Source organism: Impatiens glandulifera, chromosome 1, assembly GCF_907164915.1.
Source record: "Impatiens glandulifera chromosome 1, dImpGla2.1, whole genome shotgun sequence".
Classification (NCBI taxonomy): domain Eukaryota; kingdom Viridiplantae; phylum Streptophyta; class Magnoliopsida; order Ericales; family Balsaminaceae; genus Impatiens; species Impatiens glandulifera.
The window spans coordinates 76,697,772-76,725,239 of NC_061862.1; the positions used below are offsets into that span (position 1 = coordinate 76,697,772).

Sequence of the window (27,468 nt, forward strand, 5' to 3'; positions counted from 1 at the left end):
TAAAGAAAGAAGATAATAGAGAGAAGGTGATATTGAACCAAAAAAAATTACATATCAATATATTGAGTAATGTATATCTAACCTAACTAGTTTGTAAATATTATTTTTTTAAAATAATCAAACTAAAACAAATACAAAAATATAATATAATATTGATTTTTAATTAATTTTTTTATTAAATAAAGACAAAATCAATATATAAATAAATTTTATTTTATACCTCATAAAATTAATTAGAGCTTATTTCTAGCTAGTGTTTAATATGTTAAAATTGTGAGAATTAAAATAAGGATGCCCCAAAATGCAAGAAAAATGATCTTTTTCTATTGCCTTTATATTTTAATTATTTGCAACATTAATTTGATCATTATTAAATTATTTATTTTATTTTTTAAATCACGATAATAATATTCATCAACTTAATCAAAATTTTGACAGGTTAAATAAAGTTAAAATTAGCCAGCTCTTCAAATATTAAAATTTTACAAATTTATAAAAAAATATTTCAATTTATACAAAAATAAATATACATATATATTTATATTTACAAATTAAAAAAAAACTTATTACTTATTGAAATAAATAAATTATAATAATCATGACTATTTAGAGAATGCACCAAAATGATACCAATACAGATAATTTAAACCCCTCCCTAAAAAAGAGACACACAAAAATATAAATCTCAAAGAATAATGCAACATGTCCAACAAGAACCCTATATTCCATTTGAAAGCATCAATGTTAGTTATCTTTATTTTACCTTCGAATGAGACATCTGTTTACTTAAGACTTAGCTAATTGTTTGAATTAAGAAGGGTTTTTTGGAGTTAGTGCATGGCCTGGGATTGTTTGGACAAGGCTTGAAGAAGTTACATTTTATGTATTCACGTGCCAAGCACTGATACAGTGTTTAAAATCTACATTCTTGGCCACCAAATTTGTTTTTGAAGATTTATTTTTGCTAATTAATTATTCGTAAATGCAAAATTTTCTGTAGGAGAAACAGATAGCCAGATAGATCTACTAATTAAGACAACACTAAACAAACTAAGAGAAAACTGGTTTCAATCTCTTTCTCTCTAGAAGAAGAATCTCTCGGGTCAGTTGTGAAAGAAAGCCTTTTTTGCCATGTTTTACTTGCAAAGACTTCCTCGAAGAATATTAGTTAGAGTACTCCTAAATCTATGCCTATTACAATTTTTTATTTTTTTTTATTAACCTTTTATTATAAAATCTTTTTTCCTATTAATTAGCTTCTTATTTATTGTTTCAAATCTATTTTATTTAATAAATCACAAATTTTTTTATTTTTTTCTTTATTTAAATATAATAAATCTTTTATTATAAAATATTTCTGTTCCTATTAATTAGCTTCTTATTTATTTATTGTTTCAAATCTATTTTATTTAATAAATCACAAATTTTTTTATTTTTTTTCTTTATTTAAATATAATAAATCTTTTATTATAAAATATTTCTTCCTAATAATTAGCTTTTTACTGTTTCAAATCTATTTTATTTTATATAAAACTATCCCAAGTCAATTAATAAAGAAAAATTCATCACACACATTCCTCTTCCCAAAATTTCTAAAACACTCAACTCAATCCGTTCTCTTTTGATTTTTCGGTACTTTGCATCAATTGGTATGTGATTATTTTTTTCTACGTATTTGTTTGTGTATTTGAATATTTCGTTATTTCTCTTTTAATCGTAATTATTTTTTACATTGAAAGGAATAATAATGTCTTTGTGGGAGAGACTCGAGAAATTGGGTGAAGGGAGCTATGGAGTTGTCTATCTAGGTCGTCCATTAGAAGGACATTGTCTCTATCCGTCTATTCCAATAATGGCAGTTAAATCCGCGGAGTACGAAAATTCATCATCTCTCCTACACGAAAGGGATATTCTCTCTAAATTTAAAGAATGTCCGCATATTATTCGTCTATATGGTTATGATTTCACCGTTGAAGGCACAAAATTTTTTACAAATATCTTCTTGGAGTACGCCTCGGGCGGCACTTTGCACGACCGCATTCAATCATCAAAGACATCTAAATACAACGGAATCTCCGAAATTGAAGCAAAGGAATATACACTTTCCATTTTAAAGGGTCTGCGCTACATCCATGAGAGTGGATACGTCCATTGTGATATAAAACCGGAAAACATATTAATGGTCGACGAGAAGGCCAAAATAGGAGACTTTGGTATGACTATCCAGCCATTCAATCTTCCGGGAATGACGTTAGGTACGCCTCATTATATGCCTCCTGAGACATTAAACGATGGAGAATATGATACTTCTACCGATATTTGGGCATTGGGATGCTCCTTCTTTGAAATGATCACATCAACACCGCAATGGAAATGCAAAAATATGAACCAAAATCTTATTAAACTAATAAAGAGAAGTAAAATGTCCAAAGAGGCTTTCGATTTTTGGAAGAGGTGCACAACTAAAGATCCAAAGAAAAGATGGAGTGCAAATATGCTTCTACAACATCAGTTCATCGTCGGTAGGAGCGAGAATCCTTCTCCCACCCAAAATAACGCATAGGCGCTCCTTTACTTCCGTACATTGATCCTAAACGGTACGTATTTGATTAATTAATTTGTTGTTAAATTTATGTTTGTTATTTGATTATTTCTTTACTGATTTTTATTTTATTTTAGGATTTATTAATTAAGCTTGTGCGGAATCTTGGAAGAATGTTTATAATACAAACAAATAGAGATTTTTAGTTTATATAACAATAAGGTATTAATGTAGACTTAGACTTATTAGACTTACAAATTTATTTATAATGATTTTTTACTTAATGTTCATTTACATATGGTGCAGGCATTTACTCATCAAATGACATTCATATACTGAGTTTTGGATTACAACTAGTCCCTAAAAACTTTTAAAGAGGTGAGTAAAATATTATTTTTTACACTTTTCAAATTATACATGTTTACAATTGATGTCCTTTTGAAGTTAAAAGACGTATTTTCTTTTCATATTGTATGAAAGGTGTAGTTTTTTTATACACCAAAATTTACTCAATCTTCAATCGCCTCTCTTCGACAATCGAATCATCCAATTGCCGTGAAATTTGTATTGTTCGTAGATCTAATCAATCATTTCATCTATAAGAGAAATTTATCATATAGATGTAAGTTATGAAACATCGTTTTAAATCTAGTAATTCTAACATATAATATAATAATATCGTATAGTTTAAGGATTTCATTTTCATTCAAATAAAAAATGGAGTTATGTTGTTAAAATCTGTAACATATAAGACATACAATATGGATGGATCAATAATAAATTATTGCTTTTTTATATTGCAGTTGAAAAAGATTTCATCTTGATTCCGAAAAGTACAAGTTTCATTAAATTGTTGTTACAAATGATTCATCCTTATCGATAAAGGTGAGTTTTTGCTTAACTAACGAATAAATGTTTGTATTGGTTGATAGATTATAATTTTATTTATTGATCTTCTTCCCTAGATTTAGTTGTAACTAAATGGTTAAATACTATTATTATTGTTTATGAAGTGATTTTGATCATTCTTATATCTTCTATCTTTTTAGGGATAGAGAGTTATACAAGCGGGCGGGAGTAAGTTGCATCAAAGGACTTTTAGGATAAAAATGGCATATCTACAAGAGTTCTAACACAATTATCCTGAGGTCAAGTCACATATGGGCATAATTCAAGGAAGGCTCCCCTAACTCAATATGAATCGGTAAGATCTATAACCTAATTGTTGTGGATGGTTCATGAATGAGAGACAAAAATTAAAATAAATTTGAAAGTACGTATAGTATTGAAATCACTACTAGTTGTCCGTTTGAAAACATCATCTTCCCCGGGTTAAAAAAAAAAAAAAAAAAAAAAAAAAAAAAAAAGAAAAAGAAAAGAGAAGAAGAAGAAGAAAGAAAAAACCGGAAAGGAAATGAAAAGTCTCAAATATAAAGGGCATCAGTATACCGATTCTGCTTAAACAGACTTCAAATATATTTATTATAAAATAACTCTCAATAATGAATCTTATACAACAAAAGGGTGATAGTTCCCGACTGTGCTATATCCCAATCCCCAAACCTCAACCTTGTAAGACTGCCTAATGTGGGATGGAGACCAAAGGAATGATTGTGATTGAATTCAAATACGATGGTCCAAATATCCTAAGAAAACCAAGGTGCTTCAAACGATTGCATGTAAGGCTTACAAAAAAAGCACAACAAATAATGAGACAAGACTTTGATGGTGAAATATAAACTATCCATTATATTTGAGGTATGTACTAATTTATCTATTTCTCTATTAATTGATTCATTAATGTTATAATATCTCTTTCTTTATTATTTGATTCATTATTGTTTATAATGACTCTTAGATTAAGAGTCAAATTCATATAATTGACGAAGGAAAGAGAAGAAAAGAAGTGATGATTGAAGGAAAGAGAAGAAAAGAAGTGAAGATTGATTCAATATATGTAATTTGATCATCTTATATATAAGTTAAGGGGAACCATTGTAAATCCTATATGAAATATTATAGGTATTTTTTTTAGGTTAGTGGGAGTTTTTTAATCCTGTTGAGTTTTGTATAAACAAATAATCCCCTAATGCAATATCATTACAGGATTTTTCTCTCAAATAGTTATTTCTCTTGATTTATTATCTCAACTTAAGGCTCTAAGTAATTTTATTTTTTTATTTCTCTTGATTTACTATCTCAACTTAAGGCTCTAAGTAATTTTTATTTTTTTATCAATTGATCGATACGTTTTTTAAAGATGATTTCTATAAGTTTCTACATTAATATCGAATTAAAAAATATTATTTATGATCAATAAATAGGTAAACCTCGAGATAATTTCAAAAGAAGTATTCAATTCAAAAGAAACTAAAATTGAATTCAACAAAGGTTTTGTAAACTATTTTTTTAAATAATCACACCAAATCAAATAAAAATAATAATAATTTGTAACTAATGCAATAACCTGTTTTCATTTACATCTTCTATTTTGTTTTCTGTAATGAAAGTCGATTATATAGACCTATCAATCTCATAAAATCATAGATTTTTTTAACCAAATTCGTAGAATTCGAATTCACTACTGCAGCTTCCTAAAACTCCTTATCAGCAATAGGATCAACCAAAGAACTAAGACTTTTGATTCATCTAGAAATATCTATTTGTCTTGTACCCTTCTAGTAATCCCTAGACCAGATCTGATATTTGCACCAACTTCCTTAGCATCATTCACCTAAAGAAAAGCATATAATAAAACAGTTAATTAAGGGAAGACAATAAAAAACCAAATCAAATCATCCCAGCTCAAACACCATTTAGAAGATGTATTTGTACACTGATTTAGAAACACTTTTTGGATATAGAGCTGAGTCTAGATTTGGAAGAGAAAATGAACAAATGTAGGAAATATATAAATAGTTAACTAGGTTAAGTTATGTTCCAAAACATTATCTCATCTAAATCAACACATGAATAAGATACTTCACATAAAAAAAATGTTTCTAGTACAAACCTAGAAAGAAAATTCTCGTACAAACCCATACCCAGCTCTAATAAGTGTTTCCAAATGGGATTTTATATAACAACTATATTGATTACAAACTTCGAAATATTGAAAAGAAATGAAAAGAAAGGTAGTTGAATAAATTTCACAATTTATACTAATTTTAGTATAGTAAAGCCAGTTAATTATATATGAAGATAGTTGGGTTTTCCAATTTTATGCACATAATCAAATTATCTAGTCATAGTGAAGTAGAAGACAGAGTTGATGACTTGATTTGGAAGCAGCTTGAAAAGAACTGCTGCTATTGAGTGTTGAGTGTTGATGTTGGTATATTTGAGTGTTTCTTTTTCTTTATTTCAATAAATGGGTCATTTTATAGCAAAGTGGATGCGACGGGACACCCATTTGTTGATCAAGAAAAGGGTTGCTCAAGAAAGTCTTTCAGATTTCAATTGGTCTTTTCTTATTATCGAAACATCTAAAAGGTCCCTCTAGTTCTAAATGATCCCCCATAGGATAATCATGATGGGGTACGTACCAGAACTTCCTAAGACTATCGAGACCAATTGTTTGATCGAGACAAGGGTTGTTCAAGAAGGACTTCTAAATTTCGATTGGTCTTTTTCTATTATCAAAACATCTAAAATATCCTCTCGTTCTAAATGATCCCCCATAGGATAATCATGATAGGGTACCCGAACTTCCTAACACTAGATTTGACCCTTTGTTTGATCGAGACAAGGGTGCTCAAGAAAGATTCTTCTGGATTCCTCTCGTTCTAAATGATCCCCCATAAGATGATCATAATGGGGTACCAGAACTTCCTAAGACTAAATGAATCTCCCCCATAGGATAGTCAGGATTTGAGAATAAAAGCAAAAGAAGCTTGAAGCTAGCCAAATCAAACAAGTAGGATTAAATTCAGGATTTAGAAACTTGATTATAATGGGAAAATCCAAGATACAACACATAATTAAACTAGACATCCTAGCATATTTGATAGTTCCACATGGTCAGGGCTCCAAGTATTTTACTAGTACACCAAGAATCATATCATAATGATCATCATTTTCCCAATCAAACCCTAATAAGATCTTAACAGAAAGCTGTGAACTAGAAATCATTAATTATTGTCTGGCAAATTATAGTTATAAGGTTAACAGATGAGAGAATGTTAGGGCAAATAAAGGAAAATCATCTCTAAAATCCAAGATTACTAGGATATTTAATAGATCCAATAGAACAACTCTAACAAAACAACATACCGAGCGGATGCCTGAAGCAGAGAGGACGGCAGTAAAGGCGGAGGCGGCGGATCCGACGAATAGAGAACCGACGGCGAAGGCTTTGAGAGGCATGAAACGAGGGTCGCCGGGAAATCCACGCCGGCAAGATCTGATACCCCAAGCCAACTGAGAAATGCTCGCGACGGCCCAACAACGCCAGTAGTCTTCTCCGCCGATCCCGTCCTTCCCTAACCTATTAATATTGTATTTGTATTTGTTTTAAGATATATACATTTAAAACGGTTTTTTTTTTAATGATTTAAAATATATATAATGTGTGGAAACTATTGAAAAAATCGAAAAATAAAATAATTGTTATTTTGTTTTTATAAATATTATAAATTAATTTTAAAAAATACTATAATAAAGTATGAAGATTATGAATTTATTAGTGCATAAAGAAAAAAAAAATAAATGACTAAAATTGTGATGGTTTGAGTCTTATAATATAAAGTTGGAGACTTATTTTAAAAAGATCGGCACAAATTTGAACCCGAAATAATAATTTGGTCAATAATTAGTCAATAAGTTGACTTTTTTATTTTATTATTTTTTAACAAGAGAATTGAAATTTATTTTTATTTTTTATACTTTATATTTTATATTTTATATTTTCTCTCTTTGAGAAAGTTAATATAGAAGCAAACATTATTTAATATAATATTTTAATAAGAATTAAAATCAAATCTCAATCTTAGAGTTTATTGGGAGGTAGGTTATTTTAAAAAATTGATTGGTGTTAATTTTGAAATTTTTTGTTTTTGTTTTTTTTTCATAATATTACTTAGGGTGGTGAATAAATGATGTTTTTTTATTATAATTGAATTTTAAAAAATATATAATTTTTTTTTAAATTGACTTGTACTTAATAATAGTTTATGCTAGTGATTTATTTGTTGATATACAAGGAACAAAATCATTATAAAAAGCATACGGAAATTAACTCACATCTTCTACCACATTTAAAATCTCAAATTTCAATCTTATCGTTATTGTAAATACTTTTATTGATAATGTAGTAGAGAAGGATGATAAATATAGTTCTAAAATGATACGACACATTTTTAGATCTCTAAGTCAAGAGATTGAATGATAGATTATTATCTAGACATTTAAGATCATACCAATATACAGTTTATTCTCTAGTTAGTTTATCGTGAAAAATTAATGATAATAGATCGAATTGGAAAGTTCATGTACATTTTGGACAATGAATATAAGTTGTTACTTTGTAAGACAGTTAAGAAATTACTAAATTTGGACTCCTTCACAACTTTTCTTTGGAGCTGAATTTTCAATACTCTCCAACTTTTTGTGATCAAAGCTATGTTGAATGACAAGATAAGAGTTTTAATTGGGCCAAGAGTTTTTAAAAAAAAATAAGAAAGGAACAAATGAGTATATTTGAAATGATATCATTTATGATTGTCACACAAATGACGTGGACACATATCTATTACTGAAATTAATAAGATCTTTTTATATATATATATATATATATATATATATATATATATATATATATATTATATTGGAGCATTAAATTTGAATATCTGGCTAATTTGAATACTTAGCATCTCTAATCTTTATGAGTTTCTCTATCCTTTTTAAATAGTCATTTCATATTAGTAAAATCTCATCTTGCCCGAAGTGACAATAGTCAGCATTAAATTTTCGAATAGGTTCAAAGATCTCAAAATATTTCTATTTTTTTAATATTTTTATTAATTAAAAAATATCTAATAACAATATTACAATTTTATGGTTTTTTTTTTATTATAAAATATTTCTTCCTAATAATTAGCTTTTATTGTTTCAAATCTATTTTAGTTAATAAATCACAATTTCTTTTTTAAATTAGTTATATAAAACTATACCAATCAAGTCAAGTCAAGAAAAAAAATCATCACACACATTCTTGTTCCCAAAATTCACTTTTGATTTTTCGGTACTTTCTTACATATTTGTTTGTGTATTTAATATTTTGTTATTTCTCTCTTAAACGTAATTATTTTTTACTTTAAAAGAATAATAATGTATTTGTGGGAGATACTCGAGAAATTGGGTGAAGACAGCTATATGAAGTTGTTTATCTATCTCGTCCATTGGATAAGGACATTATCTTTATTCGTCTATTCAAATAATGGCAGTTAAATATACATCGAACAAAGATTCATCTATCCTAAATGAAAGAGGGATATTCTCTCCAAATTTAAAGAATGTCCTCATATAATTTATTTATTGGGTTATGATTTCACGGTTGAAGGCACAACTTTTTTTACAAATATCTTCTTGGAGTACGCCTCTGGCGGCACTTTGCACCACCGCATTCAATCATCAAAGATAGCCGAATGCAAAGGAATCCCCAAAATTGAAGCAAAGGAATATACACTTTCCATTTAAAGGGTCTACACTACATCCATCGGAATGAATACGTCCACGGTGATATAAATTAAACGAAAACATATTAATGATCGACAAGAAGGCCAAAATAGGAGACTTTGGTTTTACTATCCAGCCCCTCTATCTTTCGGGAATGACTTTAGGGACGCCGCACTATATGCCTTCCGAATCATTAAATGATGGAGAATATGATACTTCTACCGATATTTGGGCACTGTGATGCTCTTTTTTTGAGATGATCCCATCAATTTCACAATGGAAATGTCAAAATATTAACCAAAAACTTCTTAAACTAATAGAGCGCTCTAAAATGTCCAAAGATGCTTTCGATTTTTGGAAGAAATGCACAATTAAAGATCCTAAGAAAAGGTGGAGCACCAATATGCTTCTAGTCAGTAGGAGCCACAATCCTCCTCCCACCCAAAATAGCACATTGGTGTTCCTTTACTTCCTTACATTGATCCCTAAACGGTGTTTGATTAATTAATTTGATGTTAAATTTATTTTTGTAAAAATGTGTATAATAAACAAATAAAGACTTTTAGTTTTTACAATTAATAAGAAGGTAAATAAAGACTTAGACTTAAAAATTTATTTATAATGATTTTTTACATTGATTCACATATGGTGCAGGCATGTACTCATTCATATATAGAGTATTGGATTGCAACTAGTCTTAAAAAACATGTCAAGAGGTAAGTGAAATATTATTTTCTTTACTTTTTAAATTATAATGTTTACAATTAATGTCCCTTTGAAGTAAAAAGATGTATTTTTTTACATGGTATGAAAGGTGCAGTTTTTTATACACCAAAAATTACTCAATCTTCAAACGCCTCTCCTCGACAATCGAATTATCCAATTACCGAGAAATTTATATTGTTTGTAGATCCAATCAATCATTTCGACTATAAGAGCAAGTTATCGTATACAGATGTAAGTTATGATACATCGTTTTAAATTTAATTATTCTAACATATAATATAATCCTATATTGTAGTTTAAGGATTTCATTTTCATTTAAATGAACATTAGACTTATGTTGTTAGAATCTGTGGAATATATATAAGATATACAATATGGATGGATCACTAATAAATTAATTCCTTGTTGTTTGTTACTGCAGTTGATATATATATTCCATCTTGATTTAAAAAAATACAAGTTTCATTAAATTGTTGTTGCATATGATTCATTCTTAAACTTTCATATCTACAATAATTCCAACATAATAATTTTAAGGTCAAGTCACATATGGGCATAATTCAATGAAGGCTCCCCTAACTCAATATTAATCGGTCAGACCTATAACCTAATTGTTGTGGATGGTTCATGAATGAGAGTCAAAAATTAAAATAAATTTGAAAGTACATAAAGTATTGAAATCACTCCTAGTTTTCTGTTTGAAAACATCATCTACCCAGGTTAAATAAAAAGAGGAAAAAAAGGGGGAAAAAGAAGAAAAAAAGGGAAAGAAAAGTAAAAACCCGGAAAAACCGGAAAGGAAATGAAAAGTCTCAAATATAATGGGTCGTATACCGATTCTGCTTAAACGGACTCCAAATATATTTATTATAAAATAACTCTTAATCATGAATCCTATACAACGAAAAGGGTGATGGTTCCCGACTGTGCTATATCCCAATCCCCAAATCTCAACCTTGTAAGACTAGGTAACGTGGGACAGAGACCAAAGAAATGATTGTGATTTGATTCAAATACGATCGTCCAAATATCCTAAGAGAACGAAGGTGATTCAAACGATTGCATGTAAAACTTATAAAAACAAGCACAACAAATAATATAATATGACAAGATTTTGATAGTGAAATATAAACTATCCATTATATTAGAGGTATGTACTAATTTATCTATTTTCTATTAATTGATTCATTAATGTTATAATATCTCTTTCTTTATCATTTAATTCATTATTGTTTATAATGATGTAGATTCAGAGTCAAATCCATATAATTGACAAAGAGAAAGAGAAGAAGTAAAGATTGATTCAATATATGTAACTTGATCATCTTATATATAAGTTAAAGGGAACAATTATAAATCTTGTATGAAATATTATTGGTGTTTTTTTAGGTTAGTGGTAGTTTTATAATCCTGTTGTGTTTTGTATAAATAAATATCCCTCAATGCAATAACACTACATAATCTTTCTCTCAAATATTTTGTTTCTCGTGATTTATTATCTTATCTTAAGGCTCCAAGTAACAAACTATTTATTGATCGATATGTCTTCTTCCTCACCGTGATTTCTATAGATTCAACACTATTATTAAATTCAAAAATATTATCCTTTAACAAATTGGAACACATAAATATTAAATTCAAAATAATTTTTTTTCATTAATCGATGTCTTCTTTAAGATGATTTCTATAAATTTCTACATTAATATTGAATTAAAAAATATTATTCCTCAATAAATAGGTAAACCTCAATATAATACTTAAAGAATGTAATATTGAATTCAAAAAAAAGGTTTTGTAAATTATTTTTTAAAATAACCACACCAAATACAAAAACATAAAATAATAATAATTTGTAACTAATGCAAATCCATTTTCATAACATCTTTGTAAATTGTTTTCTGTAAAATCATAGACTTTTTCGCCAAATTTCGTAGAATTCGAATTCACTACTGCAGCTTCACTAAGACTCTTTGTCAGCAATAAGATCAACAAAGAATTAGACTTTCAATTTTCTCCATTATCATCCAGATTCCTTCGATCTAACTGAGAATAACCCAAACCGCCAAAATATCTTTCAATTACATAGTGCATATCTCTTATATAAACATTAAATTAAACTGGTAAGAAAACTAATATAATATAATATAATATAATATAATATAATATAATATAATATAATATAATATAATATAATATAATATAATATAATATCTTACAGATATATTATATTTTCAATATATTATATTAATTATATTTATTAGACCCCGCAATCGAGCAGGTAAACGATGTATGCTGAGATTGGATCGAAACTCTTCAAAAAGAACCCAAAGAAACCCCAAAAAACAATGGTGTAGCAGCCAAAGGAGAAAAAGGTGTTCCAGTCAAAGTAGCAGTAGATGAAGATCCAACGCTATTGAGGTCGCAAATGATCCGAAAGTAGATGCACCAAAAGGAGACGACGATGCACTAGTTGCCATCCCAAAGGGAAGATATGGTGAAGAACTAGTGACGATTGTTCCAAATCCTAATGAAGAAGTGGAGGTTGTGGAAGTCGTTGTTTTGGTTAATCCAGATCTGAAAGGAGCAGAAGCTCTAGTTGTGCCAAATCCAAAGGAAGGTGTGGAAGCGGCTGAAACCGAGACGCTAGATGTTCCAAAGGAATGTGTGGAAACGGCTAAAGTCGATGCACCAGTTGTTCTGAATCCGGAGGCAGGGGAACCACTTGCTCAAAACCAAATGAACTAGGGGAAGCGAATAAAACTAAAAAAATATAATGAGATAATAGAGTTTTATTAGAGCCCTCCATCAATGACTTAAAGTAATCATTGATGGAGGCAGCGGAAGACTATTTTTTGTGCTCAAGGACAAAATTTTGGCTCTCATACCATGTAAGAATATAGAAAGATATTTTATTGAATGGTCTTTCAATTACATAGTGCATTTCTCTTATATAGACATTAACTTAAACTTGTAAGCAAAACTAATATAATATAATATAATATCGATATTATATCTTACAGATATATTATCTTTATATTATATTTTCAATATATTATATTGATTATATTTATTAATAATCTCAAAAAAAGTGAATCGTGTGGTGGACATTGAAATAAATCAGTAACCTGTTAGAATCTTTAATCTGGATCTTTAATCCTTATTTCTATAATATGTATACTCTATGTCGATAAATTGAGATAAACTATAATTGCGGAAACATACCTAAATATGGAATGAAGAACGGTCCATTAAGTCGTTCTTCGTTATTCTCTTCTTCTTGATCTTCTATTAATCTTGTATCTTCATGTTCTGGAACTGGGCCTGGATCGTAATGTCTGATGTGGGTGGGGGTTTAAGTCTTCCAACCCTATATCGATAGTCTTGTTCTTGAGAGATGAACTGAAACCTTTTGTCTGATGAGAGAAACAAAATAGGTAGACTATCTATATGGGTTGGGGACCTAGCCCTAATATACCCATTTATTATTCGGACCATCAACAAAATAATAAATGGTATTTCTGCTTCTACATAACTATGTCCCCACATTTATTATAGATATCTAAATAAACCCCATAATCTTTATACTTTAATAGATCACTTTAATTATAACAACTAATATACAATTATTAAATAATATTTGTACAATTATTAAATAATATATGTACCCAAATATTGGAAATAATTCCAACATAACCACCTTATTAAGCTGAACCATACCAACAAAAGTCAATACCGATCCTCTTTTCCACAAAACCTTAATAATCTTCAACACATGTTCACAAAGGTTTCTCATTTCGGAAACTCGCAGTCACACAAAAATTTTGATCCCGGGTTTCGTACAATATGAAACTTATCTTTATCCTCAGTATCAAATACTCTCGCATGTTTATCTTCATTTTCATATACGATGTCAGAATCAGGAATTTTTAATGATTTATTCCTCGACGTTAGACTGCAAGAACCAAGCTCTTAGTCTATGTAAAGAGGAAAAGAGAGTGTGGTACCAATTCTTGAATACCAAACAGTCTTTTTAAGTAATCTGTGAAGCCATAGCTATCGACAAAATCTTCCAAGAAATCATTGAATAATCGTACAATTCCATTTCTTGAACAAACCATTGCATCATCTTACTTCTGAGCATCTCTTAACTAAGTTTTTGTATAATGCATGTGAAATACGCCAAAATGATATCAATACAGAGCACTGAAACACCTCCCTTCCCTCCCTCCCTACAGAAGATTCACAAAAAAATATAAATCCCAAGGAATAATCAATGCAACATATCCAACAAGAAGCCTAGCTACCATTTGAAAGCATCATCAATCAATCAATGTTTACCTAAGGCGGCCTTGTTTGATTTGGGATTATTTGAATAACCTTCTTTCTTTTCTTTCTTTGATGTATGTAGGTTATAAAAAGTCAGCTATATATTTTGGGTAAAGGGCATTACGGTATAATTTTGATTGATAATTGTAGCTCAAGCAAGGACGTCAAAGAGAAAGAAATATTAGCAAACCTGATTGCTTAAATAATGTCAGCTAAAGGGTCATCAATTAATTATGAATCCAGCCAATTTCCATGAACTCTATTGCATAGAGCGCTCATCCACCTAGCTAACAGTATTATCATCACTAGATAATCTCCAAGTCAGTAGCCATAGCCTTACTTATTCTCCGAGTTGAAACCACAAGACTGTGAATTGAATACTGTGGAACATAAAGATAACAATTGCATATAAAAAAAACATTCGATACCTTCAATTTATACGTTCCACATCTCGAATATCTCTAAAGTTGGAGGATTCTGTACAGGGAGAAAAAATATTGCATCCCATATGGCCATCATCTATACAAGAAGGGTAAAAGCAGGTTTAATTACTTACATGTTTGCAATAACAACAATTAATGCTGAAAGATATATAACTCTACATATTACATAACTTATCTTTCTTTTTTCCAAATTATCTCTCGTCATTGAAAACTCAGTGAATGAATGTAACAACTCAATTCCAATATTTGAACAAATAACTCAATTAGTCACGTTATCTGCATTATGAACTTGTCCCTACTGCCCATATTCAAACCATGCATACAGACATTTCTAACCTGCTTGATCCCCAAATGTGTATCTAGCTAATCAACTTTACCTATCAAATTCAAAACCAAAATCTTAATAATGTCTCTAACTTATCTTCAATTAATCGTGAGCCCTAAACACATTTTATTTTAATTTCTGTGGAATTCAAACAGAATGAAACAAAACTCGACAACTGTTCAAACTCATGAAACTAACTTCAGACACCATATGCGTAACTTGACCTATTTCTTATATAAAGGCTTTCAATTCCGAACGTTGGTTAATCTCTCCTAACTCCAACGCAAATCCATTGGACTAAGCAAATACACAACAACTTTACAATCGAAACTGTATCTAAGTGAATTAAGCAAAGATAGAGTTCTAAACAATAACAAATAAATAAATGTTAGTTGCTTCTTCAATCTTTTGCAGGTTTTAGAGAAAAATGATATTAACTAGGTTTCCATTATTATGTTACAATAATTTTCTTGTCTAGTTAATATAATTTGATTATAAAATAAAAAGGCCTATATTAATTTTGTGACCTTTTTATTTTAAAAATATGATATAGATATGTCTACTTCAATTTAGAACGTTTTTCATCGTAACTTCATGTTCATTTACATATAGTGCAGGCATTTACTCATTAAATATATGACATTCATATACAAAGTTTTGGATTACAACTAGTCTTAAAAAACATGTAAAGTGGTAGTGATATTATTTTCTACACTATTCAAATTATACATATTTATAATTGATGTCCTTTTGAAGTAAAAATACGTATTTTCTTTTGATATGATATAAAAGGTGCAGTTTTTTTATACACCAAAATTTACTCAATCTTCAAACGATGAGTGAGAATATGATAAGGGTGGGAGGGGTTGGATGAGGATAGGGTTAGTGGTGGCCGATGGGGGATGACGTGCCAGTGAGTTTGGATTTTTCATGTATATTAGATGACATGTCATACCTACGTCTTCTTGTGTAGGATATTATAGGGGTTTTTATATCTGATTGGGATTTAGGTCAAAAAGAGGTTGAGCCGTACAAATAGGTTCTAATGAGAAATGAGGTTGTGCATTTGTTATATTAGAGAAAGTAGATAGTTGAATTGGTTAAATGTGGGGATGAAGGGTGTGTGGGAATGAGGGGTGGATGGGGAGTGATATATATTGGTGATGTTCTATATTTAAAGTGTATCGGTAGTGGTTGATTGATTGGATGTTGAGGGATAGTTTGGCTCGGGAGGATGTTTGGTCTAGAAATTTTATTATGGGTTGGGGATGCATGGTTGATTGGTGGATTCCGATGTGTTCTACCTTGCTCATTGGATTGCGACAAGCGTTGGACCTCTATCCACAACTGATACTATTATAGATGATTTTGACCACTTTCTATTCAAGCTCATGGAAGAGGAAGCCTGAGCTACATACGAAAAAGTCGAACCCTAAAACACAAAAATACATCTCGGACTCATCATCCCCAGGCGCATGAGTTTCCGGGTTTATGGATTGGAATCAGTCCTGCCCAAGAAAGAAAGAACAACCAGAGCTATATTCACCTCTATGTTAGTCCCTCCTCACAAAACACAAGTAAGAGATCGAGGGGCTCGTGTGACCATCCATAGCACACGACGGGCGAGAGGGGAGCTCTATGCGTGTTGTGAAGGCGGAATAGAGTATTCCGTTGAAATTATGACTTTTAGTGTTGCCAAGCTTGAAGGGTAGAATAGATTGGATCGAGCGGCAAGTCAACTTGGTGTTGTCAAGGCATCTAATCAATCATGATTAGTTTCTTGATTGATTCTTCAACATTAGTCTGTTCGGACTCCGTAGATAAAATTTATATCCTCTATCTTAATCCGAGTTGGAATCGATTGTCCCGTGTTATTAACCTTTATTATGGCCCATTATATGTTGGTTTTAACCAACGTTGCTTCATCAATTTTTAGCAAGTTTCCGCAAGAGTTACTGATCTTTGATCTTTGTGATTGCTTCAGATTTCCATAAATGAACCGGTTACTTTATCTCTATTGCTAGTAAACATGAATAAGTGGAATGAGCCACAAAGATCCCTAATTATAACAATGCGCTAAATCAAAAAAACCTCTACGACCAGGGATTGGAAATCATTTTCAATGGGGCTAACCCCGTTCCAGGGTTCATAGAGATCCACAAGGGTTGACTCGAGGGAGATATTAGAAAACTTATACTTCTCCGAAACATCATATTTACTTCTGGAAACATAATGTTTTATACCTTCTATAATTATGTTGTAAAATGAGCCCTTTGTGTTGAGAGGAATAATGATCTGAAATATGTAATCACCATCCCACAAAATTTGCCTTGTCTATTCGAGCCAACACATAATGATCATTATTTGTCTTTTTTATTTACGAATCTTCTAATTTTTTGGAAGGGTATTTGTTGAATAAACTTAAATTAATATGTTATTTGGTTTTTTTATGTTTAATAGAGTAGTAACTAGGGATGAGTGGGATAACCAAAAGATTTGGGTGTGAGCTATTTAATATGCAGAATAGTTTTGTTTTGTCATTTGAAGAGTCAATCATATGAAGAGTTTATGCTTTCCTATAAAGAGTTGTAAAAATCTATTTGAGATACAGGAATTATATTTTTTGTCATCTTGTTATCAACAGTATTGAGTTCTTTTGGACCACTTCGACAATAATCTTGCATCGATAAGGCTCAAGTGAATATTTCGAGGGCAGCGTGAACCCTTCTTGAGGCATATGATAGTTATTTTGTCATTATTGCTTTCTTCTAACTCAATGATTTTGTTACCAAATCTTATAGGGTGATGCCAACATCCAATTGAAGAGCCGTTAAGAACCGCCAAATATGAGAAATCCTCTCTAGCTTAGGAACCAACTAAGGGGGGGAGATTTTATGAGGGTTTCGATTTTGGGTTGTGGGTTAGTGTGGACAGCCGATTTAGGGTTAGGGTTAGGATTAGGATTAGGGTGGACGGTCGATTTAGGATTAGGATTAGGGTTAGGGTGGGAAGCCGGTTTAGGGTTAAATTTAGGGTGAGCAGACAGTTTAAGGTTAGAGTTATGGTGGGCGGTCGATTTAGGGTTAGGTGTAGGGGTTGAAGTTGGGATATGGTCTTATGTTATTGGGTTAGAGTTGTAGGTAGGGATGACAATGGGGCGGTTCGGTTCGGGGAATGGTAATACCATCCCTGCCTCGAATCTATCCACTCTGCACCGATCGGGGACGGGGTTTCCCCACAGTGTAACGAAATCGAAAAATTACTAAAATATCTTTAGCAATAATTTGAAGAAGTGGATACTTGCAAGCATTCATCTTCCATAATATCAATATATCAAAATCTTCACCACAATCTATAGTCTATTATTCCAAATAAACATCCAATTCACTCTTCACATGTACAATATTTGATCTCTTCCTTTTCATAAACTTTTGGAGATCACTTAAGGTGTTGTCTTTGTCAGAATTTGCTGAATTCAAACAAGAACTACCCTCACCATATCGTTTATCAAAATCAGACTTGTAATCATATTCTTCCACAAGTTATAACATAAATGACGAACATCTTCAATCTTTGTCAAAAAAGAATCTTCATATATCTAGAGAAAGTAGAACTCTAACAAATCCAATTTATATCTTATGTCTAAAATAATTGTCACTCCCATTAAGCCATGTATATCATCTCAATACTTTTTGAATTTCACATTCATATTAGCAGCCATTTGACTAATAACCCAATTAGAAGAATTGATCCATGAAGACAATATATCACACATTTTTTGAAAAAAACATGTTAGATGTTGGGTATTTTGTGACAAATAAGAATTGAGTCACATTATAAAATGACTTCAAGTTCTTACAAATTTCATCGGCGAATTTCTATTCTTCACTAGTTGGTATACTTTTATATTGCAATTCTCTTTCCTCAGCTCTAACAAACACATACTTGAATTCTAAGGTTGTCTCAAGCATTAAAAATGTTGAATTCCATCTGGTAGGACAATCAAGAACCAACTTTTTATCATAACCTATACGATATTGTTTAGCAATTTCCTCAAAATATTCTTCTCTCTTCGGAGTTGCAGTCCAATAAGATACACTATCGCGTACCTTTTTAATTCCATTTTTAATTATGTTCAGTCCATCTTTCACAATTATGTTTAATATTTGAGCACAACAACGCATATGAAGGAGCATACCTGACAATATTTACTTATTTATTTGTAACTTCTTTATTATGTCTTTCATTAAAACGTCATTTGTTGAACAATTATCCAAAGTTATAATGGATAACTTTGTGTCAATATTCCAATCCATCAAATAATTTAACAAAACTTGAGAAAGATTTTCTTTAGTATGTGGACATGACACATAACTGAACCTACGTAGGCTTAAATGAGATGAATTAGAACCGCCCGAATAAATAATAATAATTATAAACAAAAACTAAAACATTACCTCATTATTATAGCAACTCTACTAGCATTGTTATCAATCATAAATATTATTTTGGTCTTTTCATATTCACAAATATTCAATATGTCAATTCTGAATGTATTTCTCGTTGGAACCTTAAACAATGGTGGTAGAAGACCCAATAATTTTCTAAATTCAAAATGATCTACCATGGAAAGTGGGTATTCATGCATGATAATTATGTTTTCTAATTCTCTTTTAGTACCATCTTGATCAAATATATAGTTTTCAATACATTGTTTACCATCTTTTGACAAAGTATTTGTCAAAACTTGCTGTCTTAAACCCCAAACGTTTGAGTCCTTGTAGACAACGATTAGAGTGGTCATGTGGGTGACGAGTTCCATTTTTTGATTCACCTCCCAACAACTTACAACAATATTTGCATTTTTCCTTTTTTAGCTCCATGATGTCTACAATCTCAAAATGATTCCAAATAACATTTCTTCTCCTTTATGAACAATTGGAAATATTTATCGTACTTTTGGGAATTGTTTCAGGTGTTGTAATTGAATTACCGAGTTCTATATAATTTTTGAATTAGAAGTATTATTGCTAGATAAATTATCACTATTTGTTGTCATTGAATACCTATTATCAATATTTAATAATTATCATTAATTAAACTAACACATATATTTAATTATACTAAAGTGTAAATGAAGTATCATACTTCTCAAACTATAGTAAATAAAATCATTTTATCTTATTTAAAAAACATACTAAATTACTAGTTTTCTCTTTTGTTTTATTTTAAAAATAAACTGTAATACCATTTTTTATTTGAAGAACAATAAAGTGTAAAAGAAGTATTATACTTCTCAAACTATACTAAATAAAATAATTTTACCTTTTTAAAAAAATATTAGATTATTAACTCCTCTTTTGTTTTATTTGAAAAATAATTTGTAACACCAATTTTTATTTAAGGAACAATAAAATACTATACATGAATATAATAGAACAAGAAAATTATCGGAAAGAAATATTATATAAAAAATAATAGCAATCTAACCTAAATATTTATAACGGGAATAAAATAACTAAATTGACTAAAACTGAAAATACTGTCGTCAAGTCGAGAAAAGATGTAACAAAGGTTGTGAAAGAAGAAAACGAAGATAGAAAAAACTCTACCTGAAGAGAAAAGATGTCATGTCATGTTGTTTATATTAATTATTAAGAAAACAGTAAAATAATATACAAAATAATATTAACAAAGAACTAAATTAACCTTCAATCTAAAAATGTCCTCAAGACCAAGTGTAAATGGAGATGTATCTAAAATAGGTGTCAAGAAAATATGTATGCAAAATAGGACGAAGAAGAGATAAAAAAAATCATGTATGTAGAAATGAGAAGATGTAACTAAAATTATAATAAACCCTAGAGTAATAGAGAAAATGTAATGAGAAAGATGAAGAAGTAAAAAGTAGAGATATAATTGAGAAATAATGTGAAGTTAAGGTGGAGGTAAGGAAAATAAGGAGTTTTTTTTAATGAAAAAGAGAAAAATAATGATTTCATTAAGAAATATATTTTCATTAAAAAATATATATTTATATTTTATAGGTTCGGTTTGGGGATCGGTTCGGTGCATGTAAATACCATCTCCGTCCCGAACCCTGATCAACATATTTCGGGTTTTCCCTGATCCGTCCCGATACCCGGTCAAAGCGGGAAAAAACCATACCAATGGGTTCGGTTTGGCTAGGTTTTAGCGGGGCAGTTTCAAATTTCCATCCCTAGTTGTAATAAGGGAACAAGAAAGCTACAAAATTGTCTGAGGTGGAGCGGCTGGCGGTGGGATTGAGGTTGTTCTCTCTCATCGGCTGTCTGTGTGGGAGCTGGGAAGGAAGGCGTTGGTTGAGAGGACCACATCTCTCCCCTCTCTTTAGCTCTAGTTGATTCATCAATGTTATAATATCTCTTTCTTTATTTGATTCATTATTCTTTATAATGATTTAGATTAAGAATTAAATTCATATGATTGATTATTTATGATGAGAAGGATTAAATGATAAATTATTGACGAACTGAAGAGAAAAAATAGAGGAAGATTGATTCAATATATGTCACTTGATCATCTCATATATAAGTTAAGGGAAAAAATTATAAATCTGGTATGAATTTTAGTAAATACATTTTGTAGATTTGTCGGAGATTTTTAATCCTATTGAGTTTTGTATAAACAAATATCCCCTAACACAATAACACTATATGATTTTCTCTTAAATATTTGTGTTTCCTTGTGATTAACTTAAAAAGTAATTTATATCAATAAATGTCTTCTTTTTAAAATAATCTCTATAGATTCAATACTAATATCGAATTCAAAAATATTGTTTTTCCTTGAACAAATAGGTAAATCTCTAGAAAATAGAGAAAGAATATAATATTGAACTAAAGAAGGTACATATCAAAATATTGAGTAATGGATATCTAACTTAACTAGTTTCTAAATATTTTTTTTTTAAATAACTAAACTAAAATTATTCAAAAACATAATATAATATTGATTTTTAGTTAATGTTTTTATAAATTAAAGACAAAATCATTACCTCAATATAAGTTCACATTGTAGACCTCACTTTTTCATCACCATTTTTATAGTTTATAAGCAATTACTTTTTAATTAACTAAAGTTTTAAAAATAATTGATTTCAGATTATTTTAATAAGGTAATATGGTAATACTTAAAATAAAAACAAAATACAAAAAAAAAATGTTTTTTTTGCTTTATATTAACGAAAAATATTTATTTATTTTGTTAAATTTTAATTATTTTGTTTAATTAGATTTGATTTGATTTAATTAAATATAATTTTAAATGTACCATACTTAGTCTTTCTCTTTTATTAAAAATTCTTTTATTAAACAATTTGTTTAATATCTAATTAGAGAGGTATTTTAGTTTTCTTGTTTAGAAAAGTTAGTTATCATTCCTTTTAGCAAATTAGTTAGGTTAGTTGGGAGTTAGTTAGTTATCTTCATTAGTTTATTTTATTTACATTTATTTGATTTTGGAGAAAAATAAAATGGCAAAACAGAAATGTGAAGATCATGGACATTTAACTTCCTAAAGACTAGGTAAGTTCGTTTACTTCCACAAAACTAGGTAAAAATTATTAGTCACGGGCCTAGGATTTAGTGTTTCCCTAACTCTCCCAATAAAAACATAACCTAGGTCATTGTGCAAAGGATCTTTGCCAATCCGAAATTTTACAACTACATGTCCCTAGGCTGCCCACATTTACTATCCACTTTTAAAACCTAAGAAAAATATCAACCATCCATGGTAGGATTGTGTCACAAGTTTTTTCTTAGAGAATTTCGGTTAGCACATCTATAGGATCAAAGAGCAGCCCACTAATGTAAGCTCATAAATTATTAAACAAATGAGAGAAATTTAGGATTTATCTTCTATTAATTAAATTTTATATATTATTTAATTCATAAATTTTCTCATTTTATTTAACTTTTCTATTACCATCCAAACTATTGTAAATATTAAACATTCAATCAACAATATTATTTCAATATTTTTCTTCTAGAAATCAATCAAATAACTAAATAGTTATTGTTTATATTGTCAATTTTAAAATCAAACTTGGTATTAGAGCTTATATGTGACAACTCCCGAAAATAATTTCAATGAAAGAACAATATCACTTCTTAATCAGTTCTACCAATAATAGTTGGAAACGTAAATCTTGATAAACAAAACTATATCTATTGGAAATCACAAGTTACTCCAATCATGATAGGTTGTGATTTTATGAATATAGTAAAAAAAAATCTTAAAACTCCTCACAAATTTCTTCAAGAAACAGATGATCAAAAAATATAATTCAAATCAATAATCCAAATTTAAACAATGGCATATCCTAAATATAATTTTTGTCATAAAATTGATCATCGCTCCTAAAGTTGTTTTTATAATCCACCTTGTCAAATATGTAATATACAAGTACATAGTGCTCTCACGTGCCCTCGTTTTAATCATTCTATAAATCCTACGACAATGTTAGTTACATCGTCTACTATTGTAGATCCCACTTGATGTCCAAATTCAGGTGTTACCGACCATATTATTTTTAATCTTAATAATATACACGTAAATGCTCCTTATGCATGTACTCAAATTATTAAAGTCGAAAGCAGTATGTCTCTGAATATTTATAATATTGGTACCACTAAAACTTTAAATCAACTAAAATCTCTCTATTTACGTAATATCTAACACGTTCTAAATATTACTAAATTTCTGATAAGTTTCGCGAGAGTTATACCGATTATGCTTAAACGGGCTCCAAATACATTTATTACAAAATAACTCATCATCATGATTCCTATAAAACAAAAAAGGTGGTTCCTGATTGTGCTAAATTCCAATCCCCAAACACCACCTTGTAATACCACCTAATGTAGGACAGAGACAAAGGAATTATTGTGATTGGATTCAAATACGATAATCAAAATATCCTAAGAGAAAGGAGGTGTTTCGAACAATTGGTGAAAAATGATGATGAGAAGGAAATGGATGACAAAGAAAAATAAGAAATGAAGATTGATTCAATACATATAACTTGATCATTTTATATATATAAGTTAAGGAGAAGAATTATAAATCCTGTATTGAATATTATATGTAATTTTTATTATATTAGCGGATTTTTTTTAATAATGTTGAGTTTTGTATAAATAAATATCTTCTAGTTCAATAACACTACAGGATTTTTCTCTTAAATATTTTGTTTATCGTGATTTACTATCTCATCTTAAGGTTCAAAGTAACAAAGTATTTTTTATCGATAAATGTCTTCAATTCTTCACTATAGATTCAACACTAAAGAAAGAAGATAATAGAGAGAAGGTGATATTGAACTAAAGAAGTTACATATCAAAATATTGAGTAAGGTATATCTAACCTAACTAGTTTGTAAATATTTTTTTTTAAATAATCAAACTAAAAAAATACAAAAACATAATTTAATATTTATTTTTAATTAATTTTTTTATTAAATAAAGACAAAATCAATATATAAATAAATTTTATTTTATACCTCATAAAATTAATTAGAGCTTATTTCTATCTAGTGTTTAATATGTTATAATTGTGAGAATTAAAATAAGGATGCCCCAAAATGCAAAAAAAAGAGATCTTTTTCTATTGTTTTTATATTTTAATTATTTGCAACATTAATTTGATAATCATTAAATTATTTATTTTATTTTTTAAATCACGATAATAATATTCATCAACTTAATCAAAATTTTGACAGGTTAAATAAAAGTTAAAATTAGCCAGCTCTTCAAATATTAAAATTTTACAAATTTATAAAAGATATTTCAATTTATACAAAAATATATATATACATATACATATATATATTTATATTTACAAATTAAAAAAACTTATTACTCATTGAAATAAATAAATTATTATAATCATGACTATTTAGAGACTGCGGAAATCATAACTAAGTTTTTGTGCAATGCAACATGATATCAATACAGATCATTGAAACACCTGCCTAAAGAAGAGACAACTAAATCCCAAAGAATAATGCAACATGTCCAACAAGAACCCTATATTCCATTTGAAAGCATCAATGTTAGTTATCGTTATTTTACCCTTGAATGAGACATCTGTTTACTTAAGACTTAGCTAATTGTTTGAATTAAGGAGGGTTTTTTGGAGTTAGTGCATGACCTTGTTTAATCTGGGATTGTTTGGACAAGGCTTGAAGAAGTGACATTTTATGTATTCACGGCCAAGCATTGATTCAGTGTTTAAACTTTACATTAAACACGGATCTGAGCAGCCACCAAATTTGTTTTTGATGATTATTTTTGCTAATTAATTATTCGTAAATGCAAAATATTCTGTGGGAGAAACAGATAGATAGCTAGATAGATCTACTAATTAAGACAACGCTAAACAAACTAAGAGGAAACTGGTTTCAATCTCCTTCTCTCTAGAAGAAAAATCTTAATTAGTCGGGGGGGGTCAGTTGTGAAAGAAAGCCTTTTTTTCATGTTTTACTTGCAAAGACTTAGTCGAAGAAAATTATTCCTACTAAATTTATGCCTATTACAATTTTATGGTTTTTTTATTAATCTTTTATTATAAAATCTTTCTTCCTATTAATTAGCTTTTATTTTCAAATCTATTTTATTTAATAAATCACAAAAATTTTTATTTTTTATTTTTTTTATTTAAATCTAATAAATATTTTATTATAAAATATTTCTTCCTAATAATTAGCTTTTTACTGTTTTAAATCTATTTTATTTTTTATAAAACTATCCCAATCAAGTCATTTCAAGAAAAAATTCATCACACACATTCCTCTTCCCAAAATTTCTAAAACACTCAACTCAATCCGTTCTCTTTTAATTTTTCGGTACATTGCGTCAATTGGTATGTGATTATTTTTTTCAACGTATTTGTTCGTGTATTTGAATAATTCTTTATTTCTCTCTTAATCGTAATTATGTTTTACTTTGAAATGAATAATAATGTCTTTGTGGGAGAGACTCGAAAAATTGGGCGAAGGCAGTTATGGAGTTGTCTATCTAGGCCGTCCATTAGAAGGACATTGTCTCTATCCGTCTATTTCAATAATGGCAGTTAAATCCGCGGAGTACGAAAATTCATCATCTCTCCTACACGAAAGGGATATTCTCTCTAAATTTAAAGAATGCTCGCATATTATTCGTCTATATGGTTATGATTTCACCGTTGAAAGCACAAATTTTTTTACAAATATCTTCTTGGAGTGCGCCTCGGGCGGCACTTTGCACGACCGCATTCAATCATCAAAGACATCTAAATACAACGGAATCTCCGAAATTGAAGCAAAGGAATATACACTTTCCATTTTAAAGGGTCTGCGCTACATCCATGAGAGTGGATACATTCATTGTGATATAAAACCGGAAAACATATTAATGGTCGACGAGAAGGCCAAAATAGGAGACTTTGGTATGACTATTCAGCCATTCAATCTTCCAGGAATGACGCTAGGTACTCCTCATTATATGCCACTGAGACATTAAACGATGGAGAATATGATACTTCTAACGATAATAAATTATTGCTTTTTTATATTGCAGTTGAAAAAGATTTCATCTTGATTCCGAGAAGTACAAGTTTCATTAAATTGCGGTTACAAATGATTCATCCTTAACGATAAAGGTGAGTTTTCGCTTAACTAACGAATAAATGTTTGTATTGGTTGATAGATTATAATTTTATTTATTGATCTCCTTTCCTAGCTTTAGTTGTAACTAAATGATTTAATACTATTATTATTGTTTATGAAGTGATTTTGATCATTCTTATATCTTCTATCTTTTTAGGGATAGAGAGTTATACAAGCTGGAGTAAGTTGCATCAATGGACTTTTAGGACAAAAATGGAATATCTACAAGAGTTCTAACACAATTATCCTGAGGTCAAGTCACATATGGGCATAATTCAAGGAAGGCTCCCTTAACTCAATATGAATCGGTAAGACTTATAACCTAATTGTTGTGGATGGTTCATGAATGAGAGACAAAAATTAAAATAAATTTGAAAGTACGTATAGTATTGAAATCACTGCTAGTTGTCCGTTTGAAAACATCATCTTCCCCGGGTGAAAAAAAAAAGAGAAAAGAAAGAAAGAAAGAATAAACCGGAAAGGAAATGAAAAGTCTCAAATATAAAGGGCATCAGTATACCGATTCTGCTTAAACAGACTTCAAATATATTTATTATAAAATAACTCTCAATAATGAATCTTATACAACGAAAGAGTGATAGTCCCGACTGTGCTATATCCCAATCCCCAAACCTCAACCTTGTAAGACTGCCTAATGTGGGATGGAGACTAAAGGAATGATTGTGATTGAATTCAAATACGATGGTCCAAATATCCTAAGAGAACTAAGGTGCTTCAAACGATT

General features: G+C 29.5%; 3 protein-coding genes across 3 annotated transcripts; 2 read left to right on the forward strand and 1 right to left on the reverse strand.

Annotated features, from left to right (window-relative positions):
• Positions 1–1,747: 1,747 nt before the first annotated feature.
• On the forward strand, positions 1,748–2,563 carry LOC124932981 (mitogen-activated protein kinase kinase kinase 20-like). The gene has a single exon (XM_047473704.1). The coding sequence runs from the start codon at positions 1,748–1,750 to the stop codon at positions 2,561–2,563; it is 816 nt and encodes a 271-aa protein (XP_047329660.1).
• A 2,546-nt stretch (positions 2,564–5,109) lies between these two features.
• LOC124932990 lies at positions 5,110–7,045 on the reverse strand (the record flags this gene model as incomplete). Its single annotated transcript, XM_047473714.1, has 2 exons — positions 5,110–5,276; positions 6,815–7,045. Coding segments are annotated over 2 exons (306 nt in total), but the record flags the coding sequence as incomplete, so codon positions are not given.
• Positions 7,046–26,142: 19,097 nt separating this feature from the next.
• On the forward strand, positions 26,143–26,708 carry LOC124932999 (mitogen-activated protein kinase kinase kinase 20-like). Its single transcript, XM_047473726.1, has 2 exons — positions 26,143–26,545; positions 26,635–26,708. Exons 1-2 carry the CDS (start codon positions 26,143–26,145, stop codon positions 26,706–26,708), a joined length of 477 nt encoding a protein of 158 aa, XP_047329682.1.
• Positions 26,709–27,468: the final 760 nt, after the last annotated feature.